This window comes from Cyprinus carpio, chromosome A3 (assembly GCF_018340385.1).
Source record: "Cyprinus carpio isolate SPL01 chromosome A3, ASM1834038v1, whole genome shotgun sequence".
Taxonomy (NCBI): Eukaryota; Metazoa; Chordata; class Actinopteri; order Cypriniformes; family Cyprinidae; genus Cyprinus; species Cyprinus carpio.
In genome coordinates this window covers 33,875,557-33,898,052 of record NC_056574.1, presented here as the reverse complement: position 1 = coordinate 33,898,052, position 22,496 = coordinate 33,875,557, and the positions used below count along the sequence as shown (strand labels likewise).

Genomic DNA, 22,496 nt, shown 5'->3' with positions numbered 1-22,496 from the left:
TTCTGTTTTGTGTGTGTGCGTACGTGTTAGTGTTGATGCTTTGTGTATATATATATATATATATATATATATCATATATATATATATATAGTTGAATATATATATATATTGGTGTTGTGGTTAATGTTGTTGTTGATGTTTTGTATATATATATATATATATATATAGATATATATATATATATATATATATATATAATATATATACGTGTTAGTGTTGATGTTTGTTTTGTATATATATATACTATATATATCTATATATATATCTATAGATATATATATTAGGGCTGTCAAATGATTAATCACGATTAATCACATCCAAAATAAAAGTTTTTTTTTACATAATATATTTTTGTATACTGTGTATATTTATTATGTATATATAAATACACACACATGCATGTATATATTTAAGAAGAATATGTGATATGTTTATATATAAAATATATTTATATATAATATAAAATATAAGAATATAAATATATAAATGTATATACATGTAAATATTTTCTAAATACATAATTTACGTGTGTGTATTTTATATATACATAATAAATATACCCTGTACACATACATATATTATGTAAACAAAACTTTTATTTTGGATGTGATTAATCGTGATTAATCATTTGACAGCCCTAATATATATATATATATATATATTATATATATATATATATATATATATATATATATATATATATATGATATATATATATATATATATATATATATATACGTGTTAGTGTTGATGTTTTGTCAATATTTATATTTTATACTATGTATATATATATATATATATATATATATATATATATATATATATATATAGTATATATATATATATATATATATATATAGGCTTTTTTATTAAACATATTAAGAACAAACAACAGACAAACACAAATAAATGATAAAATAAATAAATAAGATACATAAAATAAAATAAAAAGATGCTTTGTCAATATTATATGCAAAACAGCTATGACAGTAAAGCACTTTAAAATTGACTTTTGAGGTCCCATGAATATTTAGAACCGGCTTCAGGTCGGTTACTAAGCAACGTCAGCATTACCTAATCAATATTCATGCCGCAAGTCTTCGTTTTAGTAGGATTGGTAAATTCGCGTGCGAGGGGCGGGGCGAGTGTGATGACGTGTGACGGTCGCTGCGAAACAGATGCCCGTGTGTCTGGAGCGCTTATTCCGCTGGATGTTACTGATCCACGCCAGGCTGTATCCCTTCATTCGCTCAGAAATACATCGGGTTACGGATTTAAATTAGGATTGAGATAGAATATCAGTTTATGCCTTCTAATATTCGGCTTAAAACTGGACCTATTTGTAAATACAGCATATTAAACCCCTCATTATAAAGCACACATCTGTGTCTGGAGCGCGTTCTCATCACACCGTTTCATTATTCTGCTTTTATCTGCAGATATGGACGAAGATAACCAAGGTAAGACCATCAGGTTTATAATGCAAGAGAAATATGTGGATATACTGTATGTGTACACATGATGATCGTGTAATGGGTTAATATGTGTCATATCATTAAGATCGAAGAGCATTGCATTTATTATTTAGGTGCATTAAAAAAAAGTACTGACCTAAGACATCTATGGACACAATTTTCATGCTTATTATTTCAAAGCCTAAAAAGTGTGTCTGTGTCTTCAGATAACAAGATAGTTATATATTTATATAGTAAACTGCTCTGTAAAATAGTATGTTTTGAGAGCAGCACACTGCTCATAACATTAAAGCTCTAAGACTCATATATATATATATATATATATATATATATATATATATATATATATATATATATATATATATATATATATATATACTATTATATATAGGCTATACACAAAATCTCATATAGCCTAATCTTAGACTAGAATTTGTTTGTCCAGTGCAAATTTGACACTGAATCAGCATGTTAAGCACTGCTCTTTTTTTTCCCAGTCAAATGACAAACTTCAGTGGCTGTAGGTGCAAAGATCAGTGATATTAAATATTTTTTGACTATCAGATGAGAACAAAACTTGAAGTGAATTGAGCTGAATACTGACACTGTTGCCTTCTGTGGAGCTGCTTTATAGCTGAATCGAATTTGAGTAATAATTGATGAATTTTGCAACATCAGCTCTGTTATTGAACTGAAATGAATCAACAATGAACTGACTTGAGCTGAATAACAACACGTGTTCAGTAGAGCTGCTTGTAGCGAAATTGAATTTGTTTCATAATCGATTAACTTTTTTACAGCTGTTGAACTCACTGGAACTGACTGGAGCTGAATAGTGACACTGCTGTATTTTTAGAGCTATACATTACAGCAGAATTTGAATTTGTGTTGATTCTGTTATTTTCCTTTTTATCACTGTGAAGCTGCTGTACTGTATACAGCACATAACACATACAGTATACATCACATATGGATCTTACTGCCAAACCAAGATAAAACAGCCCGTCTCTGTAGTATTTTGGTCTCTAGATGTGGCTTGGATCCCTCCTGCACATTTTACCATCTGACAGGTGATCAGAAAAGCCTATAGAGCGTCATAGCACACCTCTCCTCAACAAGCTGCATGATTTGAGGTTTTGAGTGTTTGTTTCTGTGCACATCATGGATATGCATGCATGTGTAGTAATTAGGGTTGCAAAAAGTTGGAACATTTCCAGTAAATTTTGGAAACTTTCCAGGACTTTTGGGAATATTCCAGGGATTTTTGGAAAGTTTCCGAATATTTACCAGAAATGTTCCACCCCTTTGCAACCCTAGTAGTAATATTTCAAGAGATGGTCTTCTCACTGAGAAGAAAAAAAACCCCAAAGCTAATTAGCATATTCAAAGCACATGCCCAACATAATCCTTCCCCACAATGCAGGGTTCACACTGAGGACTATAGCTAACAGTCAGACTGTTGGTGTGTTTTGACAGTGGTTTGGTGGTTCTGTCAGAGAAGCGGCTGTAGGCTCATCTGATGTGGAGTCGCAGGCAGACTGGATTAGACTCAGTGAGAGCAGCTCTGTTCCATTCTGGTTCTTCTGCTACCACTGGGGTCCCTGCTGGGGGACAGTAATAAGAATATAGATTCTTAACTTTCAGAAAATGTTACTTTTTTTTTTTTCAACCCTGTTTCCAAAATTGGAGACACATTTAAAACACTGTTTTACAAAATTACCTAACCATTTTGTTGGTCCTTTTTAACTGATAAACTTCTCACTTTAACTTTCTCATGAATTGAAGATAACTTTTATCATTATTTCCTACAATAATTTGGTGACCAGCGTTGGATAGTTGAAGCTGATGTGGACAGTCAATGTTAAAAAATAAATAATAATAATAATAATAAAAAAAATACAATAAAATAATAATAATAATAATATAAAGATTTAAAAATGCAATGAGATTATTTAAGTGGCTTCCCATTGTGCAATAGTAAGGGCCCAAATAATGTTACTTCTTGGATGTTAATATATATATATATATATATATATATATATATATATATATATATATATATATATATATATATATATATATATAAACACTCAGAAACTTGCTAGGAATTTTCACTTTCATGATTAAAAAGAAAAGGCAAGTAACACATTGAGTTAAACATGAATTTGTGAAGTTGAAAAACTTAAATAGTATTTTCTTGATAAAAGGTACTCCAATAATCTTTGTTTTATTAACTTCGATAAATTATTTTTACAGTATACAGTTTATCCAACATGATTATATCATAGTTATAACATGGTTCTCACTGTAAGAAAAAAAATACAGAGTTTTGCTTTTAAAAAGTATTATTTGGAGGCCAAAGTGTACCATATTCATAGAAAAGTGCCATAGTGGTGATTTTGCTGGGTTTGTTTGGCTCATATTTAGAGATAGAGTTAGAGATAGAGTCATATTTAGAGACCAGAATTTTAAAAAGACTTGAGATGTTAAAAGGTATAGATTTTTTAAGAATCCTTGGGTCAACCTTAATGGTCACCCAAAGGATCTGTTGCTTAAATTGTCAGTTAAATTGATTATGATTTATGTCCTCCTCCATTCAAAATCTGAAATATCTTGGCAAAGTTCTGCATAGGTCAAGTACCATGGGTCACTTTTCATCTGATGTAGATCTCACTTATTGAGCTTTCAGATGAATTTACGTTGTTTCCTGTTGGGTGAGAACCCTGAACCATGCCTATTTTTGACCTTGATGTAGTTGAAGTTGTCTTTATGCCAAAGAAATTAAAGCCTTGCGTCACAGTGTAGTGCTTGTATGACATTTGAAGTGACACAGTCATGTTCTGCTTAGTGGAACTATGGCAGGATTGTTTTATGTGAAGTACAGTGAGTGTTTTTGCTGTAGGGCATTGGGGTGTTTCATTAAGCCACATGACGTCAGCAGGGAAACCACCAGCAGAGCAACCCCATGAAATAACTCCACACCCAGCAGTCACACACTGCCGTGACTCTGAACATGAACTTGTTTTGAACTCATCTCTGTTTCAGTTTTAGGTGTGATTAAATGATGTGATAAATCATAGCAAAGTGTGGCAGTACATGTACGTGTGCAGTGTCATGTTATTCGAGCCTGACAGACGTTCTATGCCAAACTGTCTACTGTCTAAATAGGCAACTAAGCATCCTAAGGGGCTGTTCACACAAACATGTTTTTCCATTCCGATGCGCTACTTTTCCATTGTTTTTATATTTAAACACACACTAGACAGACATGTACGACTGTTGTGCTTGCGTCTTTTGCAGCGTCTCACACGTTAAGATGCTGTGTTGAGTTGGGGGACATTCAAACAGAAGGTTTCTTTGCATCTAAGGCTACGTTTACATGACAATGTTGTAGTCAAAAACTGAAAAGTTATTTTTTTGCGTTTTTTTTTTGTTTAGTTTATTGTAAACAATGTTTTCAAAACGTTTCGTGTTTATCCACGAAAATGGCCAAAAATGCTGTATTACGTATGCCAGGCCAGTAGTTGGCGCTGTCACCTTGTTAGTAATCAGTACCTGTAGGGAAGTGATGATTATATGTTGTGTATGATGCGTCTCTTCTGTTGGTTGTAATATTGGTGAAGTAAATCCACACTTTGCTGAAGAAGCGTTAGCAAACTCTTGAGCAGCAACAATAGTACCATGTACTCCGCCATTGTTGTGTATGTTTGTTCATGCTTGCCTTTAAATTCGACACGTACTGTGCATGTCTACATACCTAACACATACTACACATGCACATGACGTCACTGTTTTCAAAGATTCTCGTTTTGGGTGTTTACACAGAAACGACAGTGGTGGAGTTTTCAAAAACTTGCACTTTGAACCCCCTTTTCAAATATATGTGTTTCCAGTCCCCAAAACGCTGTTGTTGTGTAAACGAACAGACAAAACGCATAAAAAGTTTCCCGTTTTTGGCTGAAAACTTTGTCGTTATCAGCCCCTAAACAGCCCCTAAAACACGAGATGCAGCATTCAGGAATGTTTTTTTTTTTTTTTTTTTTATGCAGCACAGAATGCCTCCTCCACCTTGTTGCTGTCAAATAAACAGTTGTCATGCCAACTTGCTACTGTAAATAAAAGCTTGCAATGCTTGCCCCGCCTCCAGTGTCTTTTGATTGGTCCACTGTTTTGGAACTGACATTGATGAGTGGAACTGCATGTAAAAGTTGAAATTCTTTTAACTTGACATGGCATCTTAAAAACGCAGCATTCCTGTGTGAGACGCTGCAAAAGAAGCGAGACGTAAAGCAATACAGTAAAAAAAAAAAAAATGTTAAAAATGGTTTCAATCATTTTTGGAGCTTTAGCTGTGTCTAGAAGTGTAGCATACTATGGGCTTTATTTAAAACTATTTTAGACTTTTTTCTCAAATTCTTCAGTTATTATACATGCAGTTTTCGGGGCATCAGATTTATTGACCACATGGAATATCAACTGATTTATTGATTTGTGACAGTGGACAACCAATACAGTGATTAAAAATGGTGATCAGATTCACAAACAAAGATATCTCCTATTCTGTATATGCACATTTTAGCCTGAAATGTACATGTTGAATAACCAAAATGGGTAACACTTTAGATCAGAAACCAATTCTCACTATTAAGTAGTTGCTTTTTAGCATACATATTACTAGCATATTGGCTGATTATTAGTACTTATAAAGCAATATTAATGCCTTATTCTGCATGACCATATTTTAGATCCCTTAATCCTACTCCATACTTAAACTCACTGAGTCAAAAGTTATAGTTAATAGTTAGTTAGTAGTGAGAATTGGTCCCCAAACTAAAGTGTTACCAAAAAATTTTGTATGCTAACCATCTATATTAACAAAACTCTTGACTCATCTGCTATCTTGCATGATAATTTCTGCTGAGCTAGTCGCAAAGCATTGTGGCATGGCTTCTTTGTGAAGGATACATGCGATGCTGCCTAAGCTCACTGGTTTTTGGAACAAAGCTTACTAAAATCCTCAGCTTTGTCACCAGCATACAATGTTAGCAAATGCAGTAAGCAAGGATGCAAATGAAAATAATTTCATACCCTTCAAACTAACAATCTAACATTTTAAAATATCTTACCAGCATGGGTCCAAAGATTTAAAAAATAGTTGGCTAATTCTTCTAACTCTAAATTAGCTTATAGTACAAGGCAAAAATTAGAAACACATTTGAACAAACAATACGGCAGTTTCAGGAATTTACTTTGGCACAAGGAAAACTGAAGACTCTTTCACCCCCTCATAAAAGAAACCAGACTGCAGACGAGTCTCTGGAGTGTTGGAGCATGTGGCAAAATGCATTCCAGCGAAAGAGAGCCACTCTTTTGAAGAGCAGTATTTTTGACTGCTGCTGGAATGGGATGCGGGAGTAGAGGTGAAGGGGAATAGATTATATAAGGGATCTCAAATTGTTTAAGCGGATGAAGGATCAGGAAAAGGTGTATCCAGTGGTCTAGGACAACAGGTTTCATTCTCTCTTTCCTCTAGCATGGGCTTCCACTCTCCAGCATTCGTCCTCAGAAAGAGGTTATTGAACAGAGATTTGCTAGAGGAAAAATGCTGTGAACCTTTGAGGGCTACAGTTTTATCATTTATTGTCATGCACAACACAACCATTGGCAGAATCTTCTCAATGTTAAGCAGTTCAGGCTTAAGAAAGATTCACTATTACTCAGTTAAAGGGATAGTTCACCCAAAAATGCTGTCATCATTTGCTCACCCTCCACTTGTTCCAAACCTGTATGAATTTCTTTAAGCTGGACACAAAAGAAGATATTTTAAAGAATGTTGGTGACCAAACCATTGATGGTAGCCACAGACTTCCTTGCTATATAAAAAATACTATGGAAGTCAATGGCTACTATAAAATGTTTGGTTACCAACATTCTTCAGAATATCTTCTTCTGTGTTCAACAGCTGAAATAAATTCATACTGTGTATATACATATATATGCCAAAACAAGCAAGAAATCCTATAGACTTACACTGAAGAAGGGACCTGGGTTGATAGATCAGAAAAGTGTGGGCTTATTTCTTGGACCAATAAGTAATAACCAACTATTAACCAATCAGAACACCCTAGCAACTGCATAGCAACCTGCTAAAAACAAATTTATTTTGCCAGTACGTAATAAACAACTAGAAATCACTTTAACAATGACTGACAACACACTGGAAACTGCATTGCAACATACTAAAAAACACTCCGAACACTTGAGTAATACGCTAACAACTGACAACATCCTTAGCAACCGCAACAATACACAATGTTAAACCACATTAGTATCACTTTAACATTGTAGCGTTGAGTTTTGGGGGGTGACACCACTGACAATTTCCTCAGAAACTCTAAGAATCGAGTTACTACAGGATTAACTACAGGTAACTTTCTGTAATGCAGGTACATTCAGTTTGTCTGTATGCAAATGATGCAGGTTAATGATTGTAGTTTGTCAATAGTTAATTAAGAACTAGAATCCTTCTTGTGTCAAGCATTTCCTGTGCAAATAACTATGCATCCATGTGCTGCTTTCCTGGATTTATGTGGGATTTCTGTTGGCGATGCACATTTAAGAGGCTGCATTCAAAATTTATACTGTTTGACACGCAGCTCCACAGAGGTGTGTGTGTGTGTTTGTGTGTGTGTGTGTGTGTGTGTGTGTGTGTGTGTGTGTGTGCGGTCAGTCATGTTTGGCCAACATGGGTCTCTTTATAGTACATTGTCGGCTTTGATGAAGTATACAAAAAGAACAATCCTTTGTCAGTGATGTTTCAATCATTTGACATTCAGCTCTACTTGATCTGCCAGACATATGTATGAATGTTTTCATGTGTCTGTTTAAAACTGAGAGGTCATATATGTATAGGTCATGTAGGCACATCTAAAAATAGGTTAGAGCTAGTGATCATAGCCCAGATTTTACAGTCTTGCCCCACATGTACATACAATGTATTCATTGTACTTTTGCTATCACAACAGGTTTTCTTAACTTACAGGTGGTTGTTATTATAACCGGCTGCTGTTCTTCATGTTGGAATATAGTAAATGAGTGAGTCATATGGACTGTTTTGATGGTGTTTTGTCCCTATTATACTGTAGCATTGAACTGAGTAGGTGCGTCCTCAGTGAAATCCCCACATCAAATATGTTCCAATTGGCTGTGCATACTGGCATTCAGTCTGGACAGACAAATCACCTGATGCTGGAATGTGTCTGGTTCTGATCTAGAGTGAGTGAGTTCAACAAGCCCAAACTAGCATCTCTGTATATAATTGCCTGTGGACGCGTGGCAAACACAGGTTTGACATCATTTGTAAAGTGTAGCGGGTTTAATGGGTCACAGCTCATATTCTTGACAGCTGCTCTAGTGTGAGTCAGTGCTTCACCTGTGTTATGTCACCAGCAACACTTCACCACTGACCCTTCATTCATCACTTCATTACTGGCAACAATCTGCTGTTGGTGGAAATCACTAATTACTGTAGATCTGAATGTGCTGAGCAGTTTATTTCAGGGCTAATTACAAAAGAGGCGTCTTAAAACCTCTTTCACAACGTTTGAGGAATTAAAGATAATAATTTTGTATGAGTTCAAATGATAACTTTGTGCAGTCCTAATTGTGCTTGTTTAAAATCTGCTTAATGGTTAATCGTCGTTGGTCAAAAGTCATTGGCTTTCAAAAATGCATTTATGTTGTTGAGGTCTGAAGCAGAATGTGGAATTACAAACTAAGATTCCTAGATTTCGTAACAGACTAACAAATTCCCCTTTATTTCACAATCTCTTCCAGGTAGCTTAATGATTTCATATTTCTTCCAAGTGTTTTTATGAAATGATGATTTAGGTTCATGAACATTCCTTAAAATGGCATTTAAAGTTCACACTAGGAGTAAATTTTGACAGTTTCTCAGTTTCAGTGTACCCTGTAATAAATCTCACAGTATAAATGATAATATCCACAACATTTCTTTTTCAAAACTTTTGAATTTGTGTAATGTGCCACCCTAACTAGTGTATGTTATTGTAGCACACCCTAATTCTCGTCCTTTGTTGCAAAAAAGGTTGTTGTTGTTTTTTTTGCGTGTGAGTTTGAGTTTGAGGTCAAGTGTCAAGACTGTAAGAGAAATACATTTTTTTCTGAACCATGTGGTCACAAATACTTTATCAGAGATCAAACTATTATTACCATAAGGGGATATAATAAGTGGGGGCCTACGATAAATTTGGCATATTCTCAGAAAACATTTTAGAAATAAGTAAATGTTGTGTTTTTAATTAAAGCTATTTAGGTAGTTTTTTGTGGTATAACCCAGGGGTTTCCAAACATGATTGTCAGCCAAACTGCTTAACGTACATAAAGTATGTTAATGTTTAAATAATTTAAATACATATTTGCATGGTTGTCTGCAGTTGGTTAAGGTTTGCATGTCATGCAAGTAAACAGATGAAATATATTTTGCTAAGTGTTTTATTTTGATTATTTATACAAATAAATCATTGTTTAATTTTTAACATATTTATATAAAGAGAGCTGCAGGAATTGGCCCAAAAATATTATAGTGCCATTATTTTGTCACATATTGTTATTGAAGTTTGAAGTGTAATATGACATGTCATTTCATGTCTTTACTGCTTTCACACTTTGTTTATTCTTTACAAGAACCAACACAGCTAACTACAAGTTGCATTACAGTTTATGCATTAAATTATTCATGTTCAAACCCTTAAGATATTAACATGTCAAATCCTTTTGGCAGAATATTGATGAAATGCTTCTGTTGACAAAAATGTCAGAAATTCTGCAAGTGTGAATGTAAATGAAGTTATTAAACTCACAAGGCTTGCAGAGATGCAGTTCATCATCAAGCTGTTCTGAAAACTCAGTCTGAAACAAACTAATTAGTTTATTTTAATGTTATATATTCAGTTTAACAGTTACCTCAAAAATCCCCATTTGGGCAATCCTGGTGTAAACTATTAAAATGTAATGGCAATTACCAAAAAAATTGTCTGATATTCTGATGAAAGCAAAGAGAGAGAGCAAGAAAGAGAGAAATCTAAATCAAATAAATGTTAATGTAATATTAAGATTAGATTAAAAAATGTAGCATTAATTACACAAGCAGTAAGTCATTGGGAGCCACACAGCAGCTATTGTCCCAGAGCTTCCATTTGTAAAACATCTTAGAGATTATTGATATGTGTCTCAGATAATCTTCATTTAAACACCTCATCACTGGCCCAGTTCTCCACAGCTGGACTTAAACTAACAACGGCCTCTCCATAGTTTATAATTAAACCCCAAAGTCCCAAGGAAATTCAGGCTAAAGGAATTCAGTTCAGAAGGAATGAATAAAACACAAGTGTCAGAGCGACTGAAGAATGTCTTATGGTGCAATAAAGAGCTGCCAGGACCGGACGCTCAGCTCTCGTCGCCCACGTTTCAATCGTGATAACGCGACAGAGTGATTTTGTCTTTGCATTCCCCACTCATACAACAGAGTACACCCCCACTCTCACATCCAGATGTGGTGTCTGGACAGACGGGGCCAGTATAAACAGGCCTGTCCAGCAGTCCGGTTTGTCTCATTCATGGCTCTCTATCAGTCCAGCTCTAAACTCATTTCCTGTCTGAGTCACTGCAGGCCTCAGAGGTTTCACTGTCTCATCGTATGGGCGGCACTGGTACCCCATATCACACTGCACCTCAGATTGGCCTTGATGGACAAGGAGTTTTTAAATTTGATTGGATTCATTCCATAGAAGGAGATGAGAGATGAAATCCTGATGATAATCTGGATTTAATGGTGTCATTCAGAAATGTTATCATCATTCAGAGCCACTGTATTTAAAAGATTAAAATTTGAGCCACAACAAGGTTAGATGGTATCCAGACAGGTCCCTAAAACCATCAACCAACCACAGTTCATTTCTATTTGAGAGGGAGTGTATTGGATAGTATATAATCTGGATTAAATAATCAGGTCCCAAAAAACTACTTTTAATTAGATTCTAAATTACTCATAATCATAGTACAGTTACCTTTTTTATTTATTACATAAGTACATATTTCGATTACTTTGTTGTTATTTTAAAATTATTTAATTTGACATTTTTATGATTCATTTTTAGCTTTTTATTAAACTCACAACCTGCTGCAGTTCCTTTACAAACCCCAGTTTAGGCAGCCTGGATGTAATGTAATGTTTAATGCACTTCACATTGTTAATAACAACAAATAGAATGCGATTCCTTTCTTTTCTTAGTATTTTTATAGAAATATGGTACGAGATTATCAAGTAACACTTTATTTTAAGGACCAATTTTCACTATTAACTGGATGATTACTAGCATGCATAGTACTAGTATATTGTCTGTTTATTAGTACTTATAAATAACATACTAATGTCTTATTCTGCATGACCATATTTTAGATCCACATAACTAAACTTAACAACTGCCTTACTAACTATTAATAAGCAGCTAATAAGGAGTTTATTGAGGGAAACTAGTGAATATGTGTGCCTCATTCAAAGTTGTATTTTTTGATTTCTTGTCACTAATAAAGATCTGCAGTCTGCTACTTTGTTAACATGACTTTAAATCCTTATGCCCTGAAATTGTTTTAATTTTCCAACCAGACATGAACTGGCAATTTTAGACAGTTCTCTATGTGCAATATGCATCTGAATGAGCATGAATGGAAAGACCGATGTTAAAATGGCTTAGATTTAGTTGTATTTCTTCTAAAAGAATTACTTGACACAATGTTCAGGAAAATGTTGTCAGCTAGTCCATCTTACTTCCATCAGGTTCACAGTGAAGTGTCTGTTAATCTAATGGCACAACTTGCATATTTATCGTCCTCATGCAAATCGTGATAGATATGTGCTGCACGCAAGCTCATGGAGCTGTTGCTGATCATTTATGCAGCTGTACTGAGCTTAAACTTTACTCACATTATTAACCCAGATGCTGCAAAACCAGCACCAGCAATCAGATGCAGGCAAACCACTAAATATATGAGAAACAGCACAGAGCCTCTGCCATAAATACTAATCTAATTTGTGAACGGGAGCATGACACAGGATGAGCTAAAAATAGGGGCATCAGGATATTTTCTCATCTTTTTAAAACCATTTTCAAAAAGGACTCAAGATGTCAGCGTGAAATGCAAGCGATGAATAAAGCATTGTGTTTCTTCTGGAGTGAGGTTACATGTGGAGTGGGTGAATTCAATCAACTTGGAGGTTTTGTTTTGGTTTCATTCTTAAATATATGAAGCACCTAAAGGAGATATGCACTGCTGATTTAAATTTTTTTTATAAATACAAAACAGAGATGCAGATTATAAAATAAACTTTTGACAGGAAAGGGTCAAGTTGTGTTTTCTAAGTCAAGCATCACTATCACAATTGCTTGTAGTTAGGGTTAGTGATTTAAACAAACTCCTAACCCTAAATACTTCAGCCGTCCCGCACCATTTGTGCTGCAGACATGAATGATATTCCATTTTATGTGGCTTGTTGTGTTGTTACTTTTCCTAACACAAGCTAAATGCTAAATCTGCCCCTGAAGTAAAACAACATATTCTTAATGTACATGTCCTTACGCAAAAACTCATGCTAAAATGTTACTTAATGTAATTTTGCTTTTTACAACTTAATTTAACCATAGACAAAAGCTAAATTAGCTATAATATAGTAGAACTTTCATTAATATAAAACTAAAAACATTTTGTTAGTCAATATTTAAAGGGATACTCCACCCCAAAATGAAAATTTTTGTCATTAATCAATTACCTCCATGTCTTTCCAAACCTGTAAAAGCTTTGTTCATCTTCGGACCACAATTTAAGATATTTTGGATGAAAACCTGGAGGCTTGAGACTGTCCCATAGACTGCCAAATAAATAACAGTGTCAAGGTCCAGAAAAGTATGAAAAGCATCGTAGGAATAGTCCATCTGCCATCAGTGATTTAACTGTAACGTTATGAAGCGACGAGAATAATTTTGTATGCGAAGAAAACAAAAATAACGACTTTATTCAACAAGTTGTTCTTTCAAATCAAAGCGTAAATACCGATCGGCAACCTCGCGCTCTCTCTCGTGAAGCCAACAAGGAAGTGACTAAAACTGTAATTCATCGACTGACCGCTTGAGGCTGGCTGCAAAAGGGAGTCAGTCCCATAGACTCCCCATGTTAAAATGCCCAACTTTACAGCAGAAAAAAACATGTTTACAGCCTGGTTCAAAAAAAGATTTTGGTCTATAAAGCTAATTTTGCCCTTCATGACAACTGTGAGGGGGGTGACTTTTTTTATAACTCATTCGTTTAAATTATATTAAGCCTTAAAGTTCTGTATAATTAAGGGCGTGGCCACTTGAGTGACAGGTGGATTGTCGCTGCTGATACTGCGGTCGCGTTAGGTGGGCGTGGCTTCAGCAACCTGCTCCTGCCTTTTTGCCCATTTTTGATTATCCGGGAGAGACGTGCGGTGACACGCTGCCAAGATGGCGACGGCCCGCTCTACAAACTTTGAGCTTCAAAATCGCTCTTTAGGAGTCTACGGGTGATGTCAGGGACACTACATCCATGTTTTTATACAGTCTATGGTAAATACACATAGAAAACGTATCTTTGTGGCGCGGCCGATGCAGAAGAGTGTACGCTGCTTGCGTTCAGCTCTTATTCTCCAAAATGGAGCTACAGTGATGTGGGGAGAGACAGAGGAGAGGAATTGTTGAATAAAGTCGTTATTTTTGTTTTCTTCATGTACCAAAGTATTCTCGTCGCTTCATAACGTTAAGGTTGAATCACTGATGGCAGATGGACTATTCTGAGGATGCTTTTCATACTTTCCTGAACCTTGACACTGTTATTTATTTGGCAGTCTATGGGACAGTCTCAAGCCTACCTGTTTTCATCCAAAATATCTTAAAATGTGTTCCGAAGATGAACGAACGACATGGGGGTAAGTGAATAATGACAAAATTTTCATTTTGGGGTGGAGTATCCCTTTAAAGTATGCATCATATTTTAAATACTAGAAGAAAAATAAACACCAATAAATAAATAAATAAAACCCACAAAAAAAATGCAGTAAGTAAAGTTAGTCAGCATGTGTTCTGCACAACAACAACAATAGTGTCAAAATATTTAAACAAACAAAATTTTTAATTTTATTGATTTATTTTTATAGGGGGCGTTATTTGCTTTTAGACAAACTGAACAAAGATTTTCAATTAGAGTAAAAAATGCACTTTAAATAAATGACATGGTAATTTGATGTGTTTTTTTTTTTTTTTTTTTTTTTTTTTGTAGTGAGTTCATGATGTAGTCCTGGAAACAAACTTAACTTGCCCTTGTTGTGTGGCTATAAATAAAGTTTGTGACTCATCATTGAAACCAGCTCAGATTTAGATGCCACTCCCAGTTGAGTGTAAACAGTCCCATTATGTCATGTTGATGATATTGTTGATATCCTTAGCAAACAATTGCGGATACACTTTCTTTTAAGGTGTGCTTGTTACAGTGTAACTATACATTTAAGTACTGAGTAATTTTAATTAACTACATGTACTTACTATATGCTTAGGGTTAGGATTAGGGTTTGGTTTAGGGTTACTTGCATGTAATTATGCACAATTAATTATTATTATAATAGTAAGTACATGTAACGTGTAACAAGGACACCTTAAAATAAAGTTACCCAGTTGTGTCAGTATGAGTTAATAAAGTAAAGAGGTCGCATCACAGTTAACAATAACATAATCTCAGCTCCAGTGACTATATACAATAACTTGACCATATTATAGTATCATTTTTGATGTATTTTGCCTGGTGTTGCTATGCAGTTACTGTGTTCTACTTCACTAATGTATTTGCACAAAGGTGCTGAGTGTTTTTTAGCATGTTACTATGTGATTGCTGGGTTGTTTTATGTGGTTGCTTTTGCTTTGGTTGGTTTTGGGTTATTGTTGCTTGGGGGATGCTAAAAATTATAATTCTATAAACAAATAGCACTAAATCTACTAAGCATACAAAGCAGATTGTCTTAAAACTTAATAAGCCTGTACTGTCTCCATTTACTGTCTCATGTAAGATTTTAACAAACTCAGCTCACACTTCCTGATGAAACTTGAGCTTGGTGAATATATGGTGAGTTTTGTCATCAAGCTGAACACTCATGATGGTTGAATGCACAAGACACTGATGTCGTTTCAGAGCAGAGGTGGCTGAACTGGTTTTACCTGCACAGTTGGTCTGTAAAAGTATGCAAACTATGTGCGTAGTGTGTTTTGAGAGCAGTGGAATAAACGCAGTCTAGCCGACACATCGCGCCTTTATCTGAGTACTTTAGTTTCCCTGGAGAAATCATTCTTCTGACAGTTTCCAATGTTGAGAAATGACTACTATGATGCATAAAGAACAAATGATATTGGAAGAGAGTGATGGTACGTACTGCATACACTGTGAGATTTAAGATGTTGTGCTGTGCATTCACAATGATACAGAATGTAGAAAGTGTTTTTGTGCTTGGATTTGAGGAGAGCACAGCATTTTGCCAGCTTTAAGTCACAAGACGGCTAATGTCTGAGTCTGGATGCGATGGGAATTCTTGAGCTGGTGAATTGGTTCACCTTTTGATATTTCATTGGTGGTGTTGTTCATGAGAGGCAGGGAAATTAATTGCGAATGAGGTTTATTCGCATGTGAACTGCATGTCCTGTATCCATACACTCTCACAATTGTGATTTTATATCTCACTTACATCACCCAATTCTGAGAAAAAATTGAATTTCGAGATTATTATTTTTATTTTTATTTTTTTGGCGGAAACAGGCTTCCATAGTTGCCAGGGTGTCTCTGTATGGTTGCTAGTATGTTCTGGGTGGCCACTAGATGTTATTATTATACTTAACATTAAATATAATATAAAACAATAAAAACATAACTATTAAAATAACACTATTTTACTGTAAAATAATATAAAAAATCAAGTATGTAATAAATATACAGTTCATTTTATAGTTCCACTAATACACAATACCATGTCAAGTCGTTTATTTATTTATTTTTTGTATAGCACTTTCCACAAAACACATAGTTTCAAAGCAGCTTTACAGAAGATCATGATGTTAATATTATAATATATTAATATCTAAATGTCTTATAGTCGCATTTAGCAGATTAGAGCTGGGCAATAATGTAGTTCACATTTTGCTACGATACAAGCAGTCAAACAGTTGAGTTTTGTTATATAGTATCTATTGCCATACGTGAGTACTGAATGTACGCTGATAAAGATGGACATATTTATATATATTGCTATGCAATAATACAGTTTACTTTTTTCAACTATATAAACAATCACAAATTGAGATTGGCTGCATATATAACTAGATGTGAGTGTACTGTATGCAGGTCAGGTAGGTTGTACTATAAATCCAACTGATATAATATCAACATCACTAGGCAATAATATAGCCAAGCAGTTGCCTTGACTCTTAATTTCTTCATTTTTAAACTTTATACAGTCAAGTTTTTATTTATAAAACCACAGGGAATTGTTACAGTTTTTCCTTTTTTGGCGACAGGTTTGTAAACGTTTCTCAATACAAATCTGGTGAAATGGGTGGTGCAAGGTGGTTGTATGCCAAGCTAAACCATAAGTCAATCATATAGATGATTATTTGAGGTTCCATTCACGTCTGTAGCACAAACTGTGCAGGTAGAATTTCAAGCAAAATTTGAACACTTAGGGTTAGGAGTTAAAATGACCACTCTTTAGTATGAGCAATGGTTACAGTGATGCTGGCCTTATTAAACTGCACTAATAAATGCCATTTTTAATGATGCACTGCCTGTATTGGGCTTGAACTGACGTATATGAAGGTATTTAAATTCACACCATTGACACGCCAATGTCACAATGAAGAAAACACATTTTTTGGCACACAAGTTTCCTTTTCCCCTTGTTGGGTTAAATGTGATGTTTAATGCATTAGAGCCACGGTGATATCAAATTACCCTGTGCTTCCTGTGTGTGTGTGCGCTCACTAACACACAGTGGGGGTTTGTCACTGAGTGCAATAGGCCAACAATCGAAGACATTTGCCTCTTTTATTCCAGCATGGGAATTCTCTCAGATGATGTAGGATTTCTGTGCTGTAGACGTAGGTTTGCCTGTGGGGGATCACTCAATAAATGCTGCTTTATGCACGCTGTCAAAGAGAACCCAGAAACCATTGTGTGCAGCCAGGACTTGGTTAGTGTCATCATTTTTGTCTTTATGGAAAACATTCATTGTTTCTATGAACCCTTGTTTTCCGAGTTCGCCGTAGACGCAGTCACCCCTCTACAGACGTCCCAGGCCACCAGAAAGCTTTGAACTAATGTTCAGTTTATTTCATGTTTTTTTTTTTGGCCTAGAAAGGGTTTTAGCAATTGACAACTGAATGTGAAGTGAAAATGGGAGATGAAATTCAAAGCAGCTTAGTGGAGTGATGCAGATGGGATTTCTCTTCCCAAGCAATGGATACAGGAAGCTGGCAGCGAGCGGAGGAGCGTTACAGTCTGCTCCAGCAGAAATACTGAAGTGACCTACTTCCTCTGGCTGCTGAATGAATCTCAACCATCTTCACGCAGAATCCGAGGAGCCTGATGGTGAACTCAAACACTGCTGGTGTTTGCTTTTTGTCCATATCATTGTTTCATATTCATTTATTTGTAGCCCATTGTACACAGCCCTGAATGGCATATAATTATAGTTGACATTAATGCATAAAATAGGGAACATGAAACATATAAAACACTGCATTTGAGTGAGCTAATTAGTTCTGTTAATGTTTAATTTCCATCTACAGTATGTTTAATTAAAATTATCATCTTGTCTTTATCACAAAAAGAAACAGAATCAGAAAACTTTCTTAACTGAATCTGTGCCCCATTTTTTAAACTTACAGTGTATATTCATCAGAAATGTTGTTGACTGGAATAACAATGAACACAGCTCCGTCTGAAAGACCTGTTTACTTGTTTATTGTGGTTTATTTATAGTATCCAATTCCCTGTGAAAGCATTTGAAAGGGAAACACGGTCTGCCTGATGCTAATTACAGAAAAATCCGGAAGTCATCACTGACATGCACAATGAAAACATGATGCTTATTTTACCAGATGCCAGTATTCAAGTTTAAGGTTCATGGCTCTTGTTATTTCTTACTCTCAGTCTTGACGGCACACACATAGACCGTTCATGGACTCCCTGATGTCTTTTGAACACTTAAATGATAAGATGTTGCTCAAATTGTGACCACCAATTTGTTTGGCTAGTACTACACAAGTTCCCGATGACCTACTACTTCCACATCTCCTTTCAAGTCAAGTCACCTTTATTCATATAGCACTTTTAACAATACAGATTGTGTCAAAGCGCTATTAAAGCAGTATTAATAGGAAAATATTGTGTCAGTAATGCAATAATCATCAGAAGTCTGAGAAGAATATTTATGAAGGATCTCTCGTTTTATAGCTAAGACATCTTTCAATTATTCAAAGAGAGTCTGGAGATCATTTGACTGGAGTTTGAATGCTGAGGGAAACATCTGACCCACGTTATTGCTGATTTGAATATTTTGTTATGACAATGTTGAGACGACCGGTGCTCATATAAACACACGTTTACAGCTGTCCTACCCTTGTGTTTTGTTACAGTCCCCGAAGATCTGTCCTTAGAGGAGAGAGATGAGCTCTCCAACATACGGCGCAGGAAAAAAGAACTGCTTGATGATATTGAGGTGAGAATAAAGCTGAAAAGAAAGAAAAATTGTTAAGAGAATTAATAAAATATAATTGATTTAGTAAAAAAAATTATACAATTTGTAATTTTTAATTATAATTTTTTAAACTTACGCTGTATTCAAGTTCCACATTTTTTGGTGGGAATCAAACCCATTATCTTGATGGTGTTAGCAGAATGGTGCACTATTTGGGTTATAGGAGTTTCGTATAGAGTTTTGTGTTTGATGTGAGCCTCTGTTTTACAGCGGCTGAAGTTTGAGATCGCTGAAGTGATGACAGAAATCGAGCAGCTCACGTGTGTGGGCGAGAGGTGAGTTATGAGAGGTTGAAATGTTTCCTTTTCATTACAGGCCAACTGAAGCTCATTTAGATTTGCACCTGCCTCTCTTTTGTCTGAGTGTCCGCACTGATCTGTCCTCTTCTAAACATTCATTCAGCGCTCTATTGACGATGTGTCGTCTGGTTGATCATCACTGCTCACACACCGGAGGAGAGGACATGTGCTTATGTCTTTTATTGTGCTTACAGGAATATGGATTGACTCAGTGTGAGGAAATGGATGTTGAATATCCAGCATTTAATAACCTAAAGTGTTTAGAGTTTAGATTTTAGTTTCATGTTGTAAGGAATCCATTTTTGATTTTATGAGATAAAAAAAATTATGAAAGGTGATGAGTACAATTAAACACACACCCATGTTTATGGCGTTATTGAGTGTTTAGAAACTTAGGATAGATGCTGCTAGGTAAGTGTATATTTTTTAACACCATTGGCTGGATTTATGAAATATTCTTAAAAATACAGTTCATCTTAACTGCTATTTTCTTTTGCTTTAAAACATTAATAATATTTCTTATTCCCAAAAATGCTTCTTAATAATGTTCTTTTTTTCTAAATATTGTTCCTAAGACAAAACATATTCACTCTAAAGAAAGACATAGCCTTTGAGTTGCTCTTGCGAGACTTCGGCAAGAAACTATGGAAGCCCATTTCCGCCATTAAATAAAAAATAAAACAAGGTAATTGCAACTTTTTATTTCTCAAAAATTGGATATAAACTCATAATCTCGGAATTGCGAGTTATAAAGTCATAATTCTATGGTATTGTCAGAAATTTGTGATTTATAATGTAAATTTCGAGTTTTATAGTGTAAGTTTTGAGTGATATGAACTCGATTGAGAGAAAAAACTCTTTTTTTTGTTTTTATTCAGTGGCGGAAATGGGCTTCCATAAGAAACATTCTACTGTCAGAAAAAAAACAAGGTTCTTAAGGAAATATCTGAGAATTTATCAAGAATTTATCTTAAGAAATGTCTTAACAATTCCCAGGGAACACACATACATACTGATAAAAAAAAAAAAAGAATTATAGCCTGAATGCACTGTAAGTCGCTTTAGATAAAAGCATGTGCTTAATGTAAATGTAAGAAGTGTTTTGTAAATTCAGCCCAAGAAGAACTAATGATAAGAGTTAAAATGGTAACGGTATGTAATAAAAATGATGTTGTGTAGCACCTGCAGCTCTGCAGATCTTTGTGAAGGATGCAACCTTCGATACTAACAGCCAGGGCCGCATTAAGACTATAAGGGGCCCCTGGGCTTTACCTCTTGAGGGGCCCTTCCAGGGCTCGACAATAAGGACTGCCCGATTGCCCGAGGCTAGTGTGAATGACGCTCGGGACAGTAGACGGAACGGTCACTTGCCCGATCGGGCCAGTGCTGTAGGGTGTGCGTTATATGTAGTCTATGATATCGTAATTGTTGATTTAACGATCTGATATTATCTAGTATGCATCTCACTTTACAAAAAACAAAACAAAAACACACCTATTCTGTGCACGCATGCACTACGTGACGTAGTCTAGTAGGTTAGACTTGTGCACGTGATTTAGTCTTAATGCCTCAGAATTCAAATATGCCCCTGTATATATTACATATAATTAATAATTTAATATCTATGTTAACCAATATTACACAAAGAGTCCCGTTTTTCTCCAAATATTAGCATTATTACAAATGTGATGATTTTATTCAGCGTACAGTTTAATAAACAAGAACTTAATATCAAGTGACTTACATTTTAGACACCAAATCGTCTGTTTCTCTGTATTTCGCCAACGAAAATGGTTCCAAAGTCCACAGAATTGTTTTGCGTTTCTGAGCAACACTTTCTGAGTGAATCAGCCGCTTGAATGAATGGTTGAATCTCAATGATTTGCTCATTAACAGTGATTCGCTGCCACCTACTGGCGGGGTTTAATTTCAGGTTTAAAGTGTCTTCATTTTGTTAATAATTCCACAGTATTTAACGTTTTATATTTTCAACATTAAAAACATTTTTATGCATCTGTAACTGCTCTTGACTGATACATTTTTGATAAAAATTTAATCTATTCTATAGTTATACATTAGATTACAACGTCTGTACCTGAAAATCTCTTGTTTAAACCTACATGAAAAACTTGAAAAGCACCATTTATTTTTTCATTTATATGTTTGTTCTGTTGTATTTATTTGTCAGTCAACACGAGTACAGAGATCTTTTTCATGACTTATTATTGCGATTGAAAAGTAGTTTTAACATCAAGCACGCCCTACACGATTTTCTCATTCATGCATTTTTTTTTTTAGTAAAAAACGAAATGTGCCCAAATATCTTGCTTTAAAGAAGTGATACGAACATCAAGCGCAATTAAGTGTTTGCTTCTGAAGGCATACGCAACTTTAATAGTAACAAGAGTGCTTTATTTAAATCATTATGTTAGTATGATAAGGCCTATTTAATTACATGCATGCAGAATCGTTCGCATCAACATTACAATACATAAAAATTATTATATTCCACAGCTCTAGTGTGGTGTCTAACTAACTACTGGGAGCTCAACTAAGTTGTTAAGTTTAAAAGGAGTTAATTATTTTGATAGACTATCATATCTAGCTACTGCTGCCAGCCTGCTATATCACCTGTAAGTGGCAGTGATTCCCTTTCCCCTTCACTATTATCTGCATCTTCATCTTTCCCTGGGCATGCGTTAAAATATGATGTTAGTTTCGGAATTTTTTTTAACAAACTGTTCTGACGTTCTACTTTATCTTGTGCTATTTTTCTTTTTTGCGAACCACTTTCATTTTTACGAGACATTGCTGTCACATTAGATTAGCTATTAG

General features: G+C 34.9%; 1 protein-coding gene across 2 annotated transcripts in view; it reads left to right on the top strand.

The window, feature by feature from the left end:
- The first annotated feature begins 1,161 nt into the window (after window positions 1-1,161).
- Window positions 1,162-22,496, top strand: part of LOC109053856 (cytohesin-3) — a 35,460-nt gene continuing 14,125 nt past the window's right edge. Inside the window, exons 1-3 of one of the 2 annotated variants that reach the window (XM_042731075.1) lie at window positions 1,162-1,460; window positions 19,241-19,323; window positions 19,573-19,637. In XM_042731075.1, the coding sequence (XP_042587009.1) occupies window positions 1,442-1,460; window positions 19,241-19,323; window positions 19,573-19,637 (167 nt within the window). In that variant the 5' untranslated portion in view covers window positions 1,162-1,441. Of the gene's footprint in view, window positions 1,461-15,749; window positions 15,980-19,240; window positions 19,324-19,572; window positions 19,638-22,496 lie in introns of those variants that run through there. The other variant, XM_042731067.1, reaches the window with a different exon arrangement.